Source organism: Schistocerca piceifrons, chromosome X (assembly GCF_021461385.2).
Source record: "Schistocerca piceifrons isolate TAMUIC-IGC-003096 chromosome X, iqSchPice1.1, whole genome shotgun sequence".
Taxonomy (NCBI): Eukaryota; Metazoa; Arthropoda; class Insecta; order Orthoptera; family Acrididae; genus Schistocerca; species Schistocerca piceifrons.
The window spans coordinates 70,358,598-70,383,461 of NC_060149.1; the positions used below are offsets into that span (position 1 = coordinate 70,358,598).

General features: G+C 40.6%; 1 protein-coding gene across 3 annotated transcripts in view; it reads right to left on the bottom strand.

The window, feature by feature from the left end:
• Window positions 1–24,864, bottom strand: part of LOC124721931 (solute carrier family 22 member 7-like) — a 209,224-nt gene that overhangs the window by 50,623 nt on the left and 133,737 nt on the right. For all 3 annotated transcript variants that reach the window (XM_047247089.1, XM_047247088.1, XM_047247090.1), the window contains exons 5-6: window positions 22,483–22,651; window positions 1,117–1,338 (exon numbers count right to left, since the gene is read on the bottom strand). In XM_047247089.1, coding sequence (XP_047103045.1) covers window positions 1,117–1,338; window positions 22,483–22,651 — 391 coding nt within the window. The remainder of the gene's footprint in view (window positions 1–1,116; window positions 1,339–22,482; window positions 22,652–24,864) is intronic.

Genomic DNA, 24,864 nt, shown 5'->3' on the forward strand with positions numbered 1-24,864 from the left:
TACGGATCAATTGGAATGAAAGTAAATCTAATCTAATCTAATCTAATCTAGAGGTAACACACGAGGTTGCAGGAAGTCTGAAACATACTGTTGTACCATCAGAGATCCCTTAGTCACTACCAGAATCGATATGAAGTCATACCTGATGGCTCTCCAAGCCACAATGACAGGAGTAACACCACTCTACCACCCCAAAACACTACAAGAATGGGAATCATCCCCAAGTTGCCACAGTGCTTGTCGATGATGACCAGGATAGTGCAGAACTGTGATCCATCATTGAACAGAACACAATGCCATTCATCAACAGTCCATGTTCCCTAATCATGGCACCACTTCTAACACATCCAACTGTATAGTGGTGGTAATGGTAGCCTACACCTAATTTCCAACTCTGGATGCTGATAGTCTCTGGTCAATGGTGTGTGATTACACACAATATTGCAGAGAGTCCACTACTTGTTCTCAGATGGAAGGTGTAGATATGAAGGGATTATCGTATGCTTGGTGCAATTTACAGTTACCCTCCTTTATAGTGGTCAAACATGGTTGACAAGAAACTTAACAATGAGTATGTCTGCCCTCTGCTTCCCATGCAGTCTAACATCAAGCCACTGTCATATAAAAATGCCCCAAAAAACTGGATGTTGAATTATTCAACCAGATGGCCAAGTGGAGCCACAGAATGATACAACTTTAAACCCTGTCAGGTGCTTATAATTCTTTCTCACATGTGTATGTGGCATCGCTGTGTCCTTCATGATCCCCTTTCAACTTCTGACACTGCCCATGCCTCTTATATTCCATAACAGGCCTGGTGATAACACTAAACATGGCCAACACTAATGAACTCTAGTGGCCATAATTGCCATCACAGAGAACTGCAGCTCTAATCTTTTACACACCCATCAATGGTATATATGTGTATAAAGTTACGCTGACATCTAACAAAACTGTCTGGGTGTTTCAGTTTTTTTCATGTTGGGAGGAAAGGGAGAGGGAGGTAGGGAAGGAGAGAGAGAGAGAGAGAGAGAGAGAGAGAGAGAGAGAGAGAGAGAGAGAGAGAGATTGTATATTTAAAAAGGAGAATATTATAAACAAGAGTATTTCACATACCTGTCCCAAATGAGAAGAAGTGTATTTCTAAACAACACTCTGTTCACAAATAAGGTCATCAAACCCATTTTTTCTGTTCTTTGGTCAGACAAGCATTTTAGCTTGGTGTGGGTATCATTTGGCAATTCTGTGCCATTGGCTGAAGCCACTTTCTGAAGCACTTTAAGAGCATCCTCTGGATATCCTTTGGCAACAAGCCAACGTGGAGACTCTGGTAGGTACCTGTACAATGAAAATATCTGTTTTTTAATACATTTTGGAGGTTTTAGTGTATAGTAATGTATGTATCCTAAGACAAGCCTAGAACTCCATAAGGGTCACTGGGTCAATTAATAAAATGAACAAAGCATTTTTAGGGACAAATAAAACTTTGCAGTTTTCTGACAATATTGTAATTCTGTCAGATATGGAAAAGGACTTGGAAGGTCACTTTAACAAAATGGGTAATGTTCTTAAATAGAAACTATAAGATTAATATCAACAAAAGCAAAACAAGGAGAATGCAATGTAGTTGAATGAAATCATGTTGTACTGAAGGATTTACATTACAAAAAATGATGCTAAAAGTGGCAGATGAGTTTAGCTATTTGAGCAGTTAAATAACTGATCATGGCCAACATAAAGAGGATGTGAAATGCACATTGGCTTTACCACAACAATCATTTCTGAAAAGAACATTTAATATAAATTTAAGTGTTATGTAGTGTTTTCTTGAGATATTTGCCATTTATCTAAAAAAAATGGTACAACTTAACTAAAAGAAGCAACCAGTTGCTAGGAAACATCTGGATGCATCTGGGAATTGTGAATTTGGTGAAGGAGAAACTGTAGATAGTCAAATTGCAGAGGGAGACAAGTTCCACTACCATGAGCAAGTTAAAAATTGCAGTAGTTATGCAGTGATGAATAGGCTTGCACAGGATAGACGAGTGTGGAGAGCTGTAATAAACCAGGCTTTAGACTGAGGACCACAACAAGAAGAAATATTGAGAATGGAGCTTGAAACATAGTGAGATGGATTTACCACATATTATACCATTCTACTCCCTTAGATAATGAAGCTGATAACTTTACATGAACACTGGTGATCCATCACGTAGGTATATAGTGCATCAGTCATATAGTAGATTGAATTTTAATATTTTTATAAATAACTGTCACACAATTAAATAAAGTTATTTCTTGAATTAAAAGAGGGACACCACTATTAAATGTGATCCTTATACTATAACAAGAAAAACGTAATTACTGAATTCATAAATTATCCACATGTCTGTCTTTATATACCCCCTCTTGACATTGAGCAGTCAGTTGGAGGGCAGCATTCACTGTGATAACAACATGTGTCAGTAACACGAACATCTACATACTGATATCAGCTATCAGAAATTTATAGTGTTCAGTGACTGTGTCAAGAAAGCCAACTGTTCAGTATCTCTTCATTTAAAACTTCTGAGTTGAAAGGCCATGGTCATTGTATAAAACTGCTTCCTGATGGTTCATCTGTAACTGCAGGAGACATCTTCCATGCTAAAACGGCTACTACCACTATGGGTTGAGGGGCTCTCTCATTTATAGAGCACATAAAGGACACCACCATACATCAATACATCATATGATGCCGACTTTGTGACTATCTCTGGAGTGCATCATCATTCTTGATGAAAAATAATCCAGTGTCCTTCTGTTGGCACAAAGTCAACACCCATATTTTATGTAACTTCAAACCTTCTTCTTCTTCTCTGTTAAAATTATTATGGTGTTTATGGATCTCTATTGCTTCTCTTAACTCAAATGGTGCGCAATAGGCTCTTAACTTGATCTTTTCTCTCTTTCTCCATCATAAACTGTACCGTTGGGTTAATACCATTGAGATACACCAAGACAACCAGCACCTCTGCACCATGAGTCCATACTACAAATGTGTCATTCACCTAGGAGTACCACTTAGCTTGTCTTTGACTGGCTGTTTGCAGTTGTAATAAAATGTCCTTGCTAAAATACTCATCTCAGTTAATTTGATTTCATCTTGAAAAACATGTTCTGCTACAGTCAGTTTTTCAGCATGTCCCAGACAACACTTTCTTTTGTGTTCAGCTATGCGGGTGTTGACACTTCTTTTTTGTGGTTCCAGTATACAATTGTCCTCAACTGCACAGAATTTCATATACCCCAGGTGTTGCTACAGGGAACTGTACATCTCTTGCTATTCTTAAATATTCATTGATTTTCTTGGGGGTCTAAAAATTATTTCGATCCTATACTTGGCCAAAAATTTTCATGATGCATTCCATAATTTTATTAATGAACAGGAGAAAAACTCTTCCAGATGGCACCCATTGTTGCTCAGTACTTCCAACTTCTTCTCTTGCTTGATGTAGTCCCTGATCAGTCTGCTTACCAGCATATCCATTTTTTCTGAAGGCCAACTGTAAGTGATTTTAATTCACCCTGCAAATAAACTGGCTACCACATTTTGTTGACTCTGTTCACCAAAGTTTAAACGACACCTGTTTTTTTTTTTTTTTTTTTTTTTTTTTTTGAAAAATAGGGTGATGGTGTGATTCCTTATGGAGTTATCAATCAGTGTGTGTATCCTTTCTGTTTACATTATGGCCCAGAGCTCCATCCACCCATTTGATTATGGAAATGTCTAGAAAATTAACTTGATCTTCGCTCTCTTTCTCCATCATAAACTGTACCTTTGGGTTAATACCATTGAGATACACCAAGACAACCAGCACCTCTGCACCATGAGTCCATACTACAAATGTGTCATTCACCTAGGAGTACCACTTAGCTTGTCTTTTACTGGCTGTTTGCAGTGTCTACTGTTTGAAGGACTCCATAAATACACACATCAAAAAAAAGTTTTGCATCACCTTGGTTCTGAGAGTCCTGGAACCTGTACATAAAATTGGAATAAAGATCAACACAAACATCATTTCCACCCTTTGTATTGGTCATGAAAACCACACATTGCATGTTGTACCACCATGCAGTGAGACCTTCAGAGGTGGTGGTCCAGATTGCTGTAAACACCAGTACCTCTGATACCCAGTAGCATATCCTCTTGTATTGATTCATGCCTGTATTCACCAAAGCATACTATCCACAAGTTCATCAAGGCACTGTTGGTCCAGATTGTCCCACTCCTCAACAGTGATTAGGCGTAGATCCCTCAGAGTGGTTGGTGAGTCATGTCATCCATAAACAGCTCTTTTCAATCTATCCGATGCATGCTCAATAGGGTTCATGTCTGGAGTACATGCCTGCCACTCTAGTCGAGTGATGTCATTATCCTAAGGGAAGTCATTCACAAGATGATGCACGATGGGGGTGCGAACTGTCTTCCATGAAGGTGAATCCCTCACCAATATGCTGCTGATATGGTTGCACTATTGGTCGGAGGATGGAATTCACATATCGTACAGACATTATGGTGCCTTCTGTGACCACCAGCAGTGTATGTGGGCCCCACATAATGCCAACCCAAAACAGGAGGGAACTTCCATCTTGCTGCACTCGCTGGACAGTGTGTCTAAGGCTTCCAGTCTGGCGAGGTTGCCTCCAAACACGTCTCCAACGATTGTCTGGTTGAAGGCATATGTGACACTCATCGGTGAAGAGAATGTGATGCCAATCCCAAGCGGTCCATTTGGCATGTTGTTGGGCCCATCTGTACTGTGTTGCACGGTGTCATGGTTGCAAAGTTGGACCTTGCCATGGACATCGGGAGTGAAGTTGCGCATCATGAAGCCTATTGCGCACCATTTGAGTCATTACACAACATCCTGTGGCTGCACAAAAAGCATTATTCAACATGGTGGCATTGCTGTCAGGGTTCCTCCGAGCCATAATCCATAGGTAGCAGCCATCCATTGCAGTAGTAGCCTTTGGATGGCCTGAGAAAGGCATGTCATTGACAGTTCCTGTCTCTCTGTATCTCCTTCATGTCCAAACAACACTGCTTTGGTTCACTCTGATTCTTCCCTTGTTGAGAGCCATTCCTGGTACAAAGTAACAATTTGGATGCAATCAAACCATGGTATTGACCATCTAGGTATGGTTGAACTACAGACAACACAAGCCGTGTACCTCCCTCCTGGTGGAACGACTGGAACTGATCAGCTGTCGGACTCCCTCAATCTAATAAGAGCTGCTCATGCATGGTTGTTTACATCTTTTGGTGGGTTTAGTGACATCTTTGACAACCCAAAAGGACTGTCTCTGTGATACAATATTGACAGTCAACGTCTATCTTCAGGAGTTCTGGGAACTGGGTAATGCAAAACTTTTTTTTGATGTGTGTAAATCAGCAACAGCTGGACTAAGAGAGCTGCCCATAGCCACCCTATCAATTAGTTCATAAAATTAATTGTGGTACTGGAAATAAGTTGTGGTATGGCTGTGGCTAAATAAAGCAGCTATGTCAGTTGGAAAAATATCTGAATGAAATAGCTTTGTTTACAGGAACGATAGTGAAGAGGGACACTATATCAATCAAAGCTGACAAGCATATCACATTGGCTTACATAATATTCCTCAGTGTTTCAAGAAAACGTACAGAGTTTTTATTGTAACTGTCTGCTCTACCTGCACAGAGGCAAGATATTGGACGATCTCATGGGTTGGAGATCCTATGGCACTGACAATCTGTCTCAAAGAAAACTTGGGTGAGTCATATGCTCTTCATCAAAAGTGTGCCATTACTTTTGTCAGCTGTACGTACAACAATGCACTTACCTGCATTGATCTCTGCCTTTTTTGTGATTGAGACAAATTACTGATAGGTGGCTTCAGTTTCCATAATATTCTGGCCTTTTCTGTCCTAATTCATCAACAGATTGTGATGATAACAGATGGATTCCTGTTTCCACATTGGCTATAATGTCCTCCGTGGGAAACTTTAGTGGCAAAATTACCTCCTTTCAATAGAACGGAATTTTATTCTTTGGTTAATTCTCTCTCAGACAAGTTAAAAACTGTTTGAGAATTTTCAGTGACTGATGTTTCACATCTGCCTTTCTGTAAGCCATCAGACTTCCCGTTCTGCCTATTACACATACATAGATACTCTGCAAGCCTCTGTGTGGTGGATGGTGGTGGGTACACTTTAGCACTACCAGTCATTTCCTTTCCTGTTCCACTCACAAGTATCTATATGCCTCCATATGAGCCCTAATTTCTCATATCTTATCTTTATGGTCATTAAGTGAAATGTATGTCGGTGGCAGTAGAATAGCTTGGCAGTCAGTTTCAGATGCCAGTTCTCTAAATTTTCTCAACAGTGTTTCTCGAAAAGAATGTCACCTGCCCTCCAAGGATTCCCCATTTGAGTTCCCAAAACATCTCAATAACACTTATGCATTGTTTAAACCTACTGATAAATCTAGCAGCCCACCTCTGAATTGCTTCAATGTTTTCCTTCAATCTCACCTAGTACAGATGCTAAACACTTGAGCAGTACTCAAGAATAGGATGCACCAGCATCCTATATATGGTCTCCTTCACAGGTAAACCACTCTTTCCTAAAATTCTCTCAAAAAACCAAAATTTACTATTCACCTTCCCCACCACAGTCCTCACATTGCCTATAAGCATTACAGGTTTGTTCTTCCTACTCACCTGCATTAATTTACATTTTTCCACATTTAGCACTAGCTGCCATTCATCACACAAACTGAAATTTTGTCTAAGTCGCCTTGTATCTTTCTGCAGTCACTCAACTTTGACACCTTACTGTACACTGCAGATCATCAGAAAACAACCATAGAGTGCTGCCCACCCTGTCCAGCAAATCATTTATGTATATGGAGAAAAATAACAGTCTTATCACACTTCCCTGGGACACTGCTGATGATACCCTTGCCTCCGATGAACACTCACCATCAAGGACAACATAATGGGTTCTGCTACTTGAGATGTCTTTGAGCCACTCACATATCTGTGAACTTGTTCCATATGCTTGTACCTTCATTACAAGCCTCCAATGGGGCATTGTAACAAATGCTTTCCAGAAATCTAGTAATATGGAATCTGCCTGTTGCCCTTCATCCATAGTTTGCAGTATATCATGTGAAAACAGGGCAAGCTGGGCTTTGCATGAGTGATGCCTTCTAAAACCTTGCTGATTTGTGGACATAAGTTTCTCAGTCTCAAGAAAGTTTATTATATACAAACTGAGAATATGTTCAAGGATTCTGCAGCAAACAGAAGTTAGGGATGTTGGGCTGTAATTTTGCGGGAACATTATTTTTCATTTCGATAGACTGGAGTAACCTGCACCTCTTTCCAGTTGCTTGGGACTTTGTGCTGGGTGAGAGATTCATGGTAAATGCAAGCTAGGTAAGGGGCCAATGCTATAGAGTACTCTTTGTAAAATCAAACTGAGATTCCATCATGATATGGTGATTTATTTTCTGTCAAATCTTTCAGCTGTTTCTCTATGCCAGGGATGCTTATTACTATGTCATCCATACAGAAGTCTGTCCAATGGTCAAATGACAGTATGTTTGTATGATTCTTGTGTCTGAATGATTTCTTGAATCTGAAATTTAAAACTTCTGCACTGAGTTCCATAGTCCTGAGCATTACCCTATCCACCTTATTCCAGTCACAACACCGCAATGCATTACTGATGTATAAATTGAGGTATAACAACTTACTGCTAGTTGGCACCAGTTCTCACCATGTTTGGTGGATCCATTCCCATAGCATTGCTGGTTCCATGTGGTTGTAAACATAGTTAGCTTTTGCCAAGTGCAACATTCTCATCACCTTCAGAAATTTTTGAACTGTTGCAATATCCCAGCAGTGTAATACCAGGATAATGAGCATACACAGTTGTTGAGCTTTGTTATTGCACAGTCTCACCAGTTTCTGAACCTAAACTGACTTATCTTTCCTGTAGAGACATTTAATCCTACAATGTAGGCTTTTACAGCTGGTGTCTTTGTCAGTTAAAACTTCTGGGCTGAGAGGGCATGGTTGATGGTATATAACTGCTTCCTGACATTTCATCTCCAGCTGTGGGGGACTTTTTCTGAGATACAATGGCTACTGCCACTAAGGCTTGAGGGGTTCTCACATTTATAGAGTGCAGAGGGGACACCATAATACATCACGTAATGCCAACTGTGTGACTATGTCTGGATGGTATCATCATTCTTGATTAAAAGTAATTGATTGCCCTTCTGTTGACATCAAGTCAACATCCATATTTTATCTAACTTCAAACCTTCTTGACCATATTATAAATAGGATAGAATGCTGCTCACCATATAGCAGAGATGTTGTGTCACAGATAGGCACAACCAAAAGACTGTTAAATTAGTAAGCTTTCAGCCAAAAAGACCTTCATTTGAGTTAGACACCATACACACATGCAGATGTAACTCACACACACACACCAACCTTGTTCTTTTCTGTTAAAATTATTATGCTTGTTACGAATCTCTATTGCTTCTCTATACATGCATCATGACACTGTGGTGTTGCTGCTAAAGTGCTCATTTCACTAAATTACATTTCATGGTTCCCATCTTGAAGAACACATTCTGCTAAAGCCAATTTTTTGGTATGTGCCAGGTGAGAGTTCCTTTTGTGCTCAGCTATGCAGATGCTGTCACTTCTTTTTGTGGTTTCAATATACACTTGTCCTCAACTGCATGGAATTTCTTACACCCCAGCTGTTCCTAAGCAGTGTTGTGGATCTTTTACCATTCTTAAATATTCATTACTCTTCTTGGTGGGCATAAAGATCAGTTCAACCTTATACTTGGCCAAGATTTTCCCAGCACAATCCATAATTTTATTAATGAATGCGAGAAAAGGTTTTCTAGATGGCAGCCATTAACGCTCAGCTCATCTGACCTCTTCTCCTTTTTGATGGAGTGCTTGATCAATCTCCTTACTAATGTATCCATTTTCCTTTTCTTGTCTGAGCAGCATAAGGCTACAGTCAAGAGAAATATCTTCAGAAAAAGCATCCTAGCATATAAATTTATATACGACATTAATAAATTTCTCTTTTTCAAAAATACTTTTCTTGCCACTGACAGTGTGCATTTTATATTCTCTCTGCTCTGGCCACATCAGTTATTTTGCTGCCCAAATAACTAAATTCATTGAGTACTTTTAGTGTCTCATTTGCTATTCTAACTACTTTAGAATCAACTGATTGAATTCTATAGCATTGTATTATCCTTGTGTTATTTTTGTTCATGTTCATCTTATGATCTCTTTGCAAGACATAATCCAAGCTGTTCAGCAACTCTTCCAAGTTCTTTGCCATGTCTCACAGAATTACAGTGTCATTAGCAAACTTTGCTGTTTCTTCTCTCTGAACTTTAATTGCTTTCCAAATTTCTCCCAGTTTTGATTTATAGCTTGCTCAGTGTGCAGATTGACTATCATTGAGGATATGCTACAATTCTGTCTCACTCCCTTCGCAACCATTTCTTCCCTTTCACATCATTCTACCCTTATAGCTTCACTCTGATTTCTGAACAAGTTGTAAGTAACTATTTGCTCCTTTCATTTTATACCTGCTGCCTTCAAAATTTCAAAGAGTTTAGTCTATTGATGAAGGGTCAGTACTGCATCATGTGTTCTTGCATTTCTCTGCACCACAAACTTACCTTTCCTGACCTCAGCTTCTACCAGTTTCTCCATTATTGTGCAAGTAATTTATGTCAATACACTCATGACTTGGGATACTGATGTATCAGCAGTATCCACACCTGTCAGCATGTGCCTTCTTTGAAACTGGAATGAATACATTCTTCTTGAAGCCTGAAGATATTTCCTCTGCCTTGCATATCTTGCACACCTTGGAATAATTTTGTCAAGCTTGGTTCTTCCAAGCCTCTCAAAAATTTTGAAGACATCCCATATACTCCAGGGATCCTTGTTTCAACTTAGGTCTTTCAGTGCACTGCCAGCTTTGTTCTTACAGTATCATATCTCTCATCTCATCTTCAGCCTACTTCCTCTTCCCTTTCCATAATATTGTCCTCAGGTTTGCTTCCTTTGAACAGGTCCTCCATATAATTCTTCCTCCTTTTAGCTTTCCTATCTTTACAATTACCAGCTTGCCATCTGAGGTCTTGATATTCATATAGGTTCTTCTCTATTCCCCAGAAGTCTCTCTAATCTTTTCATAGGTAGCATCTACCTTTCCAGTAGTCATGCATGCTTCTACAGCCCTCCATTTGTCATCTAGCTATTCTTGTTGAGTCATTTTGCATTTTCCATCAGACTCATTTTTTAGACGTATGCATTTCCTTTGATATGTTTCTATCATGAGTAGTAAAGGACATGATTTCAAGTTATTAACATCTTTTTCAACACCCTTCTTCTGTAAGTCATAACATCTCTCATGAAACATATGGGGTTATGTTTTATTATGTTATGTTATGTAATTGTCTACAAAGAGTATTTCAAAGGTTTCACCATAGTTTCATCAACATACTTTAAGTTTGCACTGAGTTTTGTATCTTCAAAAGCTTTCCTGTTCTCACTCTTTCTTCTAATAATTTATTTTTATTTCTTTATTAGCTTTCATTTACTTTATATCAACAACATACTGATATCTGGAGTACTTTTGCAGGGTTATAACACTTTTCTCTATCCAGAACACCTTTTAAAGATATATTAAAATTCTGTATCATGTTCACTTTTTCTTTGAAGATATAAGCAATTATCTCATCATTGCACAAGTTCCTCAATCAATTTTTTTAAACTTTGCATGAATATTTTAGTCTATTACTTAATGTTATCAGGCAGTTTCTTTTTCTCATAATTTTATGATACATTTCTGAATATTTTAACCATACACTTTCTAAGTTTTTTAAATGGATAAAATCTTAATGCCTAAGTTCTCTCTGTTCATAATTTTGCAGTGCTGCATAACACTTATAAATCCACAAAGGATTTTCTTTCTAAGTTGTCATCACTATGGTTTGCTCAGCAGACTTCTGGATCATTTTAGCCACTTCATCCTACCTTGCACACATGTGCAGATGTGAGATACCTTCACCAACACATAATTACACAACACTTGTTCAGTAGCCTATTGCATCATTCTCAACACTGTTCACAATAAAAATTTACCTGTTAACATATATAGGATGATTCAAAAGTAACTGCACACATTTCATGGATGTACTGTATGAATCAAAACAAGAGTAAAATGTGAAATACAGATTTTTATGAAAATGCTTTATTTCCAATTTATGACACATACTATCATTTGTGGTAGGAATTACATTGTGGTACCGATGAGGTCAACACCAGTATCGATCTGAGTATTGTCTTTGAACTAAGCTAAACATTATCTTTGTGCAGTTCTGCCATTCAGTTCTTTGTAAAAATGGCTCTGAGCACTATGGGACTCAACTGCTGTGGTCATCAGTCCCCTAGAACTTAGAACTACTTGAACCTAACTAACCTAAGGACATCACACACATCCATGCCCGATGCAGGATTCGAACCTGCGACCGTAGCAGTTGCACGGTTCCGGACTGCGCGCCTAGAACTGCGAGACCCCCGCGGCCCCAGTTCTTTGTAAGCCTTGCTTGTGTAAAGAGGTGAATAAATGAACTCCTGATAATAAGGTGTTGTTTGGTATAACTGACCCAAAAATCCACCTCACTGGTGACCCCGAGTTGTAACGTCTTCTATTTTTGCTGTTTTACTGTGTCCGCGGCCTACGCATCAGTTATTTTCACGTGTATCACATCAACAAAACATTCGAACAATGGCTTTGGCCCAATGCCTAATGCCGGATTTTGTAATCGACATGCATCGTGTTGCGGACAATGTACACCCGCCAGGACTACAACACGATGCCTCTCACTCGACGATTACGCCAATATCGACAGACGTTTTCGAGCCTGCAATAATAAGTGAGGTTAGGAGTGTGCATGACTCCAGCTATCAAATGCCTTTGTTCCCACCACATGTGCCCTCCCTCATCGACGGTGCAGTTACCTCTTATGGATCTCCGTGCAGTGTGGGACCAATGCCGATTTCTGCAAATGCTTCGTTGGACAACCTACCACCGCCAGGACAACAATTTGCCATGCCGCAATCTGTGCAGTACCACGGAGATTCCTGCCATGTGGCTGGAACCGCTTTGTTCACAGATCAACCTCCTCAGCATCCGACCACACCCGCGCCTGCCTCGGTTCAGCATCAACACATGCCTTCCTGCTTCGATACCTCAGCCTGCAACAGGAACAATAACTTGTTATCTGTGCCTGACCTCCATTTCTGTCCTACTGCTACGTCTCAGTGTTTTGTGCCACGACATTCACCTTATCCACACACCGTTTTGAGTGGAGTGTGGAGTGACTATGAACAGTGAACATTCACACAGTCTGTCCGACGTTCGACATCATTTTCCACACTGTGCTTCTGGACAGCCCGCACCTCCGCAGCCTCCCTGCATCACGCGGATGGGGCCGTACTGTACCGACTGTTCCGCTCGCTCAGGGAAGCAGTAAACAAGCAGCTGGGACGTCACCGGCTCCGCCCATGGACACGCCCCCTCCTGCAACCGAACCTGCTGCGACCACTGAACCTCGGCCACTACCTCTGACAACGAACTTTCCACAGGAAATGCAACCGCACTACCCATACTGTTACTTCCACACACAGTTTGGTGAGAAGGCACGGAACTGCAACCCACCCTGCTGCTTCCAAAATGCTAATCGCAGGTAGGTCCGGGTGCTGCCTCCTGCGCACAACATGACAGGCACCTCCCAGTGCTCCATTCTGTCCGGGAACAATCTGAAATTACTGACGACTTTATATTAAAGACATTTCGTCGGGATACTTTTTCCTAGCAGACACAGGCGCTGATGTTTCGCTGCTGCCTACGTCCTTAGTGTCATCGAACATCCGCCCTCATCATACTTCACTGCAAGCCGTGAATTCAACTAAACTACAATGCTTGGGTTCAATCTCCCATGTCATCACACTCTGCGCAAACTGCAAACTGGAGTGGACTTTTTTAGTGTGCGATATTGAGGAACCTATACTAGGCATTGACTTCTTGCGACACCACAAACTTTCACCGGACCTAGTGCGAAACACCGTGTTTCATCACCCGTCCAAAACTCACTTCCCCTGTGCTCCGTTGAGCAAAACCCCCTGTGACACGTGGGTCGGGGCTCATCTCATCCATACATACTCGTCTCTGTCGACGTTACAAGAAACAATGCACAAGCGCCTTGTTGAGCTTGAAAATGTCGCTCGCCTATTCAAGGAAAACTTTGAGCTCTCCCTCCGGCTCTACGAAACTCGGCTCCAGCTCTCCGACGCAGCAAAGGAATTACAGACAATGCAGCAAGGGCAAAGCAAGGTCAGTAAGTGCGCCAAATCTACTTGTAGTCCCAGCAATCGAGCCTCTGTGTGCTTACATCCCGCTACCCCTCGCAACTGTGCTATCAAGTCTACCATAACGTATACTGACAGTTCCACAGGACCACACCCCCCTAACACCGCAGCATTTGACACTCGGCTGGACACGAGTGCGCCTACGTGACAACCGTCACGTGTTCCGAACTGACAGCTCCTACCCCTCCCCTCACGGACAGCACCTCAAACTATACAACTTCGGCTCCTGCGCGCTGCCGTGCGACCGCCACTGACAACACAGACAGTGCACTCACACCTAGCGCTTAGCACGCAACCGTGCTGCCACAGGCCGTGCCCACCGACAATGCACTCACTAATGGCTCACGAGCTCTACCGAGCTCACCCGACCGCGGTGCCACTGCTTCGGGCCGGTGGCCATCTTGTCACATTGACTCCTGGGATACTTAGCCGCCTCAGCTCCCGTCGGATCCGCCGAGTGTCTCCGAACACCAGGACCACGCTTCGCCTGCCCCACCCGCCACACATTGTAAACAAACAGCCCCCAGTGCTACCGGCAACATTTCCGTCATCACCAACGGCACGGTTCACAAGCTTCGCCTCACACCAGGCCCCCCGATCTCCAGTAAACCACGTCGACTTTGTCCTGAGCGCCTCTCTGCCCTTAAAAATCAGATTTCTGAACTTCCAAACTCCGGTGTCATTGAACCCCCTGCCAGTAGCTGGTCTATGCCCATTCATATGACACCCAAGAAAGACGGGTCCTGGCGCATGTGCGGAGACTACCGTCAACTAAACGCGCGAACAATTATGGACACTTACCCCATACCCAACATTGCCGACTTTACCAGTTCCCTCACAGGTGTGACCACGTTCTCTGTCATTGACTGCAAACGGGCCTAGCACCAGATCCCCATGGGACCTGAAGACATCGAGAAGACAGCAATCACCACCCCAATCTGGTTATTTCAGTTTCGATTCATGCCCTTCGGTCTGAAAAACGCAACCCAGACCTGGCAATGCTTCATGAATGAAGGACTGCGGAGGTTCAGGTTTGGCAGGCACACACTCTTTTGGATCTTGGACTGTTCCATGGACCCCTGCTATAACTGACTCTTTCACCGCCCTCAAAAGTCTTCTTGCCGAGGCCTGCAACATCACGCATCCTCATCCCAATGCACAGCTTTTCATCACCACAGACGTGAGCAATACTGCCATCAGCGCTGTCCTTAGCTAGACAATCGATGGCCAGACTTCGCCTCTGCAGTTCTTCTCGCGCAAGTTCACAACGCACGATGGAAATATTCTGCTTTTGACAGGGAGTTGCTCGCGGTCTATGAAGTGATCAAGCATTTCAAGACTGACGTTGAGGGACACCCTTTCTATGTTTTAACGGACCACAAGCCCCTGGCTGCGGCCATTACAAACCCGCCCGGCATTTGTGCATCCGCCCACCTCGTTGCGGAGCACTTTGTGTGGAGAAATGTCAACAAGGACTGCCAGCAATGGGCACGCTCCTGCGTTGCATGCCAATGCTGCAAAGTACACAAGCACACTTCACCCATCCTCGGAGCCTTTTCGATCCCTCCTGGGCGTTTCTAAGATATTCATATTGACATTGTCGGTCCTCTCCCCACCTCTAAAGGCTTTCGTTATGTCCTCTCGTCTATCGGCCGAACAACTCGCTGGGTCGAGGCTGTCCCCCTCCCTAATATTATGGCAGAAACTGTTGCTTGAGCTTTCATCGAGTCATGGCTATCGCGTTTCGGAGGTCCAGCTATCATCACAACTGACCAGGGCAGACAATTTGAGTCAGCCCCTTTCAACGAGATTTGTAATATCTGCGGCATCCAGTGTATCCATACCACATCATATCACCTGCAAAGTAACGGGCTAGTTGAGCGCTTGCACCGCAATTTGAAGGCAGCTCTTCGATGCCACGACTCTCCACTGATGGAGACCCTTCCCCTTGTGCTATTTGGCATTCGTGTGATCTATAAGAAAGACCTCAAGGGCACAATAGCCGAGTTCCTATACAGCCAGAACATTGTTCTCCCCGGTGAACATGTGAACCCTTCCGCTTCTCTCCCTCATTCTGACCTACCTTTCTTCGTGGACCGTGTCAGATGCCACTTCATCAACCTCTGCCTGCCAGCCACTCCCACCGTAAGGTTCACATCCCGAAATCTCTGGACAATTACGAATACGTCATGCTCCGAGATGACACTGTCCGTGCTCCCCTCCAACCTCCATATACCGGCCCGTACCTAGTTCTATGGCGCTCAGCCAACACCTATGACATCCAGATAAAAGATTCAGCTGTTACAGTCTCTCCAACAGACTAAAGCTTGCTCATGTCGAGCCCGCTTCTATCCCCCTTCAGGCCACGACCACGCCACTCACTGTCATGGCTCACAACGCTCCGACTACTCCCTCCACGTCGGACTTACACACTCGGTCGAGTGACTTCCTGCTCCATTCGTTGAGCTCTCCTCCGACCTCGCTCTCTACTGCAGTCTCATGCACTCCATCGAGTGACCTCATGCTCCCCATGTCGAGCTTACCTACGATCACGCCCCCGCTGCTGGGCCCTTCGCCAGTCCCTTCGACCTCTCCCCCTTCTCCTGCCTTGTCCTGTTGAGGTTTCTCATGCCCCCCCCCTCTTGAATGTGCCCTCACTCAAGGTGTGTGTGCCTGTTCCCCTGGACATAATCCACAACACATCTATAATACTGTTCATAGTGTGTTTCCCTTCATCCGGTGCTAATGACACAACTTCCGCCATTCCCTGCCACCTGGTGAAATGTGTTCCCCTCTCGCCCATGTCAACCTGGACATGCTTCGTGTGATCGCCATGCCCACCGGAGACATTGTCGTCGTCGCTCTGTTGTTCCCACAAACCGCCGGCCTACCTGTCACTGCATGACCAGCGCACCCAGTACGACGCCTGGTGCACTTCAATGACTTCCAGGTTCAGTGACCGGACCTTCCTTGATGACATCTACCCAAACAGCTCCCCAACGACGCTGTTGAGCTGACCGTGGTCCAGCTCCCGCTGACCACCCCTGCTGACGCCGTAGTCACCCCCCCCCCCCCCCCCGGCCTCTCAATAGTACTCCATACTCCATACTGCCCATACTGCCGTTCTTCGAGGTCAACACCAGTATCGATCTGAGTATCGTCTTTGAACTAAGCTAAACATTATCTTTGTGCAGTTCCACCATCCAGTTCTTTGTAAGCCTTGTTTGTGTAAAGAGGTGAATAAATGAACTCCTGATAATAAGGTGTTGTTTGGTGTAACTGACCCGAACATCCACCTCAACATCATGAGCCTGCAGAGGCTATTGGTATGTCGTGTTTGCCTGCATATTGACTGATGTTGCTTTGTTGATGGTGTACCTGTTCATTTCAGTCGGGAGACAAGAGAGTATGTCAAAGTTCTTTATCCCAATAAGTGTGTAGGTCATGCAGGACCAGTTGCTTGACCCACCAGATCTCTGGAACTTAACATCCGGACTTCTATCTTTGCGTCATCTCAATTAGTTTGTGTATGGTGCTGGAATTGAGAATATAGCACAACTACAGCAGCCAACTGAAAATAGCTGTGCCACTGTGAAGAATGAGATGAACAGAGTATGCAACATTCTGAGTGCAGTAAGAAGTCAAGCACACCACTGTATTCAGTAAACAGTTGAGTTGAATTTCAGTTCCGTTTGTGTCCTTGCTTTCTGAGATAAATTAATTTTGTGTGCACTTGTGATCTCTAATCTGTTGCATAACTCTGAAATAAAGCCATTTCAGAATAAACTTTATTTAATGTTTTATTTTTATGTATACATTACACCCACGAAGTCTTACAGTTACTGTCGAATGACCCTGGATATTTCAGTGGAGCTGTAATAATCAGCTGGAATGTTTCCATGTGTACAAACACTAATTGTACTATGGTGACATTAATGAAATTAAAATAAAGATTGATGTCCATAAGTATGTACTATAAAACATCTTTGAGATATGTATGACACAAACAATAACTGATGATGTTCAGCTTCAAATATTTAAATCACAATAACAGTTTCCAAATATGTTGCATATGTTGCATATTGCTCCTGGGATGCCCTAGATACCTAGCTATGAATGTTTTATTTGTATCTTAGCTAAAGTTTAAAGGGTAGATTCTTAAGCAAAAACTGTATGTAGGTACACAGTTTCAAAAGAAAGAGATAAACCCAAACATTTAGGACAACAAAGGCTTTGAAGAATAAAAATAAATGAATCAAATCATAGATTAACTAATCTAGAGAAATTTTATGGTCCATGATAAAATAGTATTAACATACCATTAAGTATCATTTCTCTAGAAAAGTGAGTAGTAATGTAAATAAAAGACTTGTAATTTTGTAAAATGTAGATACAAAATGAAGCTGTAACCAATTTCTCATCACCACTGTCATGCCATATACGTTCAGTAGACTCGCCTTCAAACTTTAAAATGTATAAAATAAACACTGCACAACAATAAGTGCAAGCCATATATTATAAGGAACCACAAAATGCGACAATACTTGCAGAGATCAAAATTTATCAATATTTTTGCTGATAGACAAAAGTTGCAGTGAAGGATAAGGAATAAAAAAGCATTTACTGAGGAAGATAGAACAGCCCTACTTCTTCTGATATCACTGCTAATAAACACATTACACTATTCTCCAATTTTGATATATAGTGTCTACATAGTATTTGCAATAGCACAAAAATTCTTAAACAACAGTTATTATTCAAACTCCTTGTTGTTTAAATTTTGACTCACATCTGATTGATTAAAATGATATAAAGAAATATTACACTGGTACGTGAGAAAATATTCAATATTTAAAATCCAGAAGAACCATCTGCACTTAAAATATACTAGTACCTCATTCTGCAGCCCAGAAAAGAAACTTTGACTACTTCCAAAATTTCATAGTATAGGGAATATTAATATGCAAAAATAAGGTTCTCATAAGAAACAGAGATTGTAAAATTAGTAGGATGTAAACACATTTGAACCATTAATAGGAAATCCTGTTAGTTAGCAAAATATTTCAAATACAAAATCTTTTCTAAAGCAATTTTGGTGGGCTTTGTTAGAAAACATTGGTTAAATATGTTTGCTTGTAAATCCACCCACAAAAGTGGAACCCAGTATCAAAGCTGTTTAAAGAATGCACAGCCGATAGTTAAACAAAATAATTCTATTTCTAACTCTGTAGAAGTATTGCCAACAACTCCTGTCTTTTATGCTATTATCAAAAATGCAAGTGATTTGTATTTAAAGATTTTCTATTAATTTTTAAAAAATTCCTGCATGGGCCTGTGAGATTACACTTACGCTTCAGTGCCAACAGGGCTGTGAAAACTTTAATAGGTGAAGAACACTCTGTTGGCATGAGCAGAGTCTGTCCTCCCTAGTACAGCAGTCAAAGGACTGAAGAGTGATGATTAAGAGACTGGGAACTCCCAAGGATAAATGCCAATGTGGCACCTTTCCACAGAAAATGGCACATTTTGGGAGTAACAAAATTACTTCTATCCGTAAACGTGTGGAATAAATTATACAAATAATACAAGCACACCAATTTCACCACATCAATGTGATGAGTGCAGCATGACTAAGACTTCATCTGCACTCCAAAAACATTGCATGTAGGGAAACCAGTGATAACTCAGATAAAAGACAAGAAAGTCATCCACAATAATGTGTGTGTGTGCAACACAACCTATGGTTGATACCCCCTTTAACTGAAGCATGAGGCATGAATCAAACATTATACTTAATTAATGATGAGAGTAAGTAGCATATATATGATTAATTCTGGCCATAGTGCCAAACGAGTGAGGCCAGTAACAATTTTGGTTGCTACATTAAATAAAACCATAATAATTATTTGCATGTAGAGTGTAATATTGTGAATACGATAGGGATAAATAGCATAATTTAGTTTTAAGTGCATTTTTTGTCATTTAGATTAACTTTTATTTAAATTCTGTTTATTCCTCAGCCAGACATGTAATGTGAGGTACAAAATGATCAGCATACTTACTTTTAGTATAAGGTTAATGATATCACCTGGAATACTAAATGTACATTTATGAATATACACTTTGCAAAGGTAGCACAACAAGCCACTAGGATTGGTAGGGCAGCACAGACAAATAGGAGCAATAACTTATGCTCTGGGGGTGGAGGATGAGGGGGGAGGGTGGTTTGTGGACTGTGCAATGGCTCGTGAGCAGTATTAGCAGCAAGGTCAGAACCATCATAAGCCATTAAATGTGTTGGAATGTGGTACATTTATATTGCTAGTATCAACAATATCAAGAGGGATATACACACAGACACAAAACAATCAGTCAGTTCCTTGCCATTTATGAGTTCACATTAGAAAGAGAGATGTATATTGTATTTAACTTTTATTTAACAAATACTATTAATAGGTAGCAGAGTACAGTTGTTTAATAAAAAGGAATTTTTTATTCAAAAATGAAGTGATAAGTTATGAACTAAAAAAGAAATCTGTAATGCAAAATGTTTGTTTTGCAAAACTGGATGTAGCTGACACCAAGATACCAGTGTTTGGTAGAGAAGATTATGGAAATGGGAAACAGCAAATCAAGTATGTGAAAATGACGAAATGTTAAACGTTTTCAAGAGTAAAAACAAGCATGGACAAGGAGGATACATGGGAAGAAGAAAATCTGACTGCAATGAACTACATATGTGGAGCAATTTCAAACGAGCAACTAGAATTCATGAGAGATAAGGAAACTGCATTTGAAATAATGAGAAAGTTCAACAAATTATACTCAGAGGAATTGACTGCACTGCAAACTGCTTGCAGAAACAAATTTGACAAACTGAGATTTAAAGACAATTCTTATATGGCAATACTCTTCATTATTTTTGAGAAAAAAGTGAATGAATTAAAATTAGAGTGCACAAAAGTAGCAGAAAGGGAGAAGTTAAACAACAACCTGAGAACTTGCCAGAATCTTTGAGATAAATCAGGGACTTGATCAATGTTTCAAAAAAAGAAGATCAAAATGGTTCAAATGGCTCTGAGCACTATGGGACTTAACATATATGGTCATCAGTCCCCTAGACCTTAGAACTACTTAAACCTAACTAACTTAAGGACATCACACAACATCCAGTCATCACGAGGCACAGAAAATCCCTGACCCCACCGGGAATCGAACCCGGGAACGAATCAAACAGAATTGTATGTTAAAAGCAAAATTAAAGTGTTTGATTTAAAAGGCAAGAATGGAAGTGAGGATACAAAATCCAATGCATTTCATGATGAAAAGGAAACCAGTTTAAGTTACCAGAAGCAGTTATGTTATGGATGTGTCAAACCAGGACATTTCAAGAGGAACATGTGCCAGCAGGAACAAGCAGAGATTCATGGACATGTGGTAGTTGGCAATCTGAGCCAAGTAAGCAGGGTAGTGGGGATAAAAACAGCTGGTCATGTGGTTGAAGTAAACAGTGTCATTCCAGAGGTGGACATCATCCAAGACACAGAGGATATCAGGAGAACAAAAAAAGCATAAGCAGCTTTGTAACGGAGGTACAACCTACAATGACATGTCATAATGTTGAGCCAGGTAACAATGTACACATTAATTGGTTATTAGACAGAGGTTGCACAAATCGCATTGCTAATAATGACAATTCTGTTTCTGAGTGCGTAACTTTAAAAGACTCTGTGGATGTAAGTTATATGGATGGTAAAGTTCTGGAAGATACAAAAACAGGAGACACAGCTAGTTATTTCCCAGTTTATAATGTATTTTACATCAGAGCAAATCGATTAGTTATGCTAAAGTGGCTGAAAAACAAAATTATTATGCATGCAATATCTGATTTTTTTTAAGGACAATAATTTACTTGTGAGTGTTTTGAAAGAACATAGGTTGTACAAAATGACAAGTAGAATTTATAAGAAAAAGATTAATGTAAATAGTGTGGGTAGTAAGGATACTATGTCAGTAAAGCAGAAATATCATCATATACTTGGAAATGTAAATTTTAACAATCTGAATATGTTGTGTAAACATCAGTTAGGAGGTGGATTGCCAACCAATATAGAATCAAAGTTTATGAAGTAACATTTCTACTGAAAATAAAATGCAAATTTTACATTTGAAAACAATAGAAGCAAAACAAAATAAACATTAGAGATTATTCATACTGATATGAATGGGACTCATTCAATTCATGGTTTGCATGGGTAAAGATACTTTCTCACTTTTCTTTATGATAAAGCACCTAGACTTTACACTGTCAACTCTAAAAGTCAAGTTTATGAATGGTTTGTGGAATACAGTAGGACAAATGGAGATCGGGCTGCTGCTGGAAGCATGTTCAGAGAGCTGAAATGGTTAAGGCAACAGCTCATGACAAGCAGGAAGTCTGGGTTTGAGTCCTGCTCTGGCAAATATTTACACTTGTTTTGAAATATTCTACAGCTGATGCAAAACCATAATCCCAATTGATAAGTCCATTATTAACTGAATGCTGCTGTTGATCATCAACACAGTGTCTCAGACACAACACTGCAGTATTTCATGCTACAGCAAGGCAATGATGAAAGGACACATTATCTTACCCCACATGGTAATCACGGTAACATAGCGTGAGCAAAAAGGAGAATAGACACCAGGACAAATTGACATACTGGCATATTCTTAGATAGCCACAGTGGTTAAGGCAACCCCCTGCGACAAGCGGAAAATCTGGGTTCGAGAACTGGTCCAGCATAACCGCAATTTTTAGGTTCATTCTTAAGTAATGAACGTAATCTGATGGTGTTTTGCATTCTTCTTTGTTTTCCATTTATCAACGTATTCCCAATTTTTATAACCACTTCTCAATGTTCTGCGTGTTTAACAGAATATTAGGAAATAAATTTCTATTTTACAAACTTTTAACATTACCTGACAAACAATAATGGGATGCAGCTCAAAACTGCTGTAATAAGAATGAAATAAGTCCAGTTTCTCAAAAGCCAAGCTAACAATATTATGGTGATAAATCCAAAAGCAAAACAGAGACACGATCTAAAGTTGTTGGCTGATCGATGCTTGACGCCACATAATTCTATTCCTGAAACAAAGAAAATAGAGAAGTTAGAGAAGTTTAATGTTAAGTAAACCATAACTAAATCATCTATAAGGCAAAAAATAATGTTATAGTGAAAATTCAACTGAGAAAGTCATTAAAATTAGTGGGACACATAAAACCTGGTAAATACTCATTATCAGGTGACACAATTACTACTCCTTTCTTCAGGGAGGAAAGGTGTATTAGTGAAGATTAAAAAAGGAATTTTTGTGGGATATGGCTGTGGGAGCACACAGAATACTCAGATCAAATGTGGTAAATATGAAGGAGAAAGTATCAGAGAAAGCAGGAGGTCAATAATTAAACATATGTAGGTGCTATGCCAGATTCAGTTCAGACATGCTGGAAGAGATGGATTGAGAAATAAGACAGATTAAAACACAAAAAGTAATGCCAAGAGGGAAGAATAATGCAGTTAAGAAACAGAAAGCCAGGAGAACAGATAGTGAGAGGAAAAATAAATGTATAGATAAATAAAATAATAGAAAAATAAAGTAATAATGATCCTGTGACAAAAGCTCACATGTTAGAAATGAATAATTTTTCTAAATTACTTACTTCGTCATTTACTAATTTATTTTTATTTTATTTTTATACCTTCTCATGACTGTACACTGAAGCATCAAAGAAACTGGTACAGGCATGCATATTCAAATACAGATATATGTAAACAGACAGAATACAATGCTGCAGTTGTCAGCACCTATATAACACAACAATTGTCTGGCAGCATTGTTAGATCAGTTGCTCCTGCTACAATGGCAGGTCATCTGGATATAAGTTAGTTTGCACATGGTGCTATAAACAGCACATGAGCAATGGGATGCAGCATCTCTGAGGTAGCAATGAAGTGGGTATTTTCCCATACGACCATTTCATGAGAGTACCGTGAATATCAGGCATCTGGTAAAACATCAAATCTCCAACATCAGTTAGGCCGGATAAAGATCCTTCAAGAACAGGACCAATCATGACTGAAGAGAACCATTCAGCGTGACAGAAGTGCAACGCATCTACAAATTGCTGCAGATTTCAATGCTGGGACATCAACAAGTGTCAGTGTGTGAACCACTCAATGAAACATCATCAATATGACCATTCAGAGCTGAAGCCTCATTTGTGTAACCTTGATGACTGCACAACACAAAGATTTATGCCTTGCCTGGGCCTGTCAACAATGACTTTGGACTGTTGGTAACTGGAAACATGTTGCTTGGTCAGACGAGCCTCATTTTAAATTGTATTGAGTAGATGGATGTGTATAGGTATGGAGACAACCTCATAAATCCATGGACCCTTCATGTCAGCAGGGGACTGTTAAAGCTGGTGGAGGCTCTGTAATGGTGTGGGGCAGGTCCAGTTGGAGTGATAAGGGGTTCTTGATATGTCTAGATACAACTCTGACATGTGACGTGTATGTAACCATCCTGTCTGATCACCTGCATCCATTCATGTCCATTGCGAATTCCAACAGACTTGGGCAATTCCAGTAGGACAATGGGACACCCCACACATCCAAAATTGCTACAGAGTGTCTCCAGGAACACTCTTCTGAATTTAAACACTTCTGCTGGCCACCAAATTCTCCAGACATGAACATTATTGAGCATATCTGGGATGCCTTGCAAAATGTTCAGAAGAGATCTCCAGGCCCTTGTACTCTTACAGATTTATGGACAGCCCTGCAGGATTCATGGTGTCAATTCCTTCCAGCACTACTTCAGACATTTGTCAAATCCATGCCATTTCATGTTGTGGCACTTCTGCTTGCTCGTGGGAGTGCTACATGATATTAAACAGGAGTACCAGTTTCTTTGGCTCTTCAGTGTATATTATTTTTATAATTTTTATTCTTTTACTTACTTCTATTTTTATTTTTCCACTGCCACTCATTTATCCTTATTTTCTATTTATTAAGTGCATAATTCTTTCCACTTTTTCTCTTAACTGATCTTTACTTCTAAATCTGTCCCCTCTACTGAAGTGGTGTAAAAGATTAGAACTGTTCATCTTTGGCCTTCTACTGTCTCTGACAGTAATTGTCACTAGATAATGAATTTATTTGAAATGTCATAGTCAATTGCAATATTTGTCTTAGTGTTCTTACAATTGTATTAATTTTAGAGACTTTTAAATTCTTATGTAATTACTTATCAGTTTTAATATTTGTTGGACACTGCATAATTAATTCCATT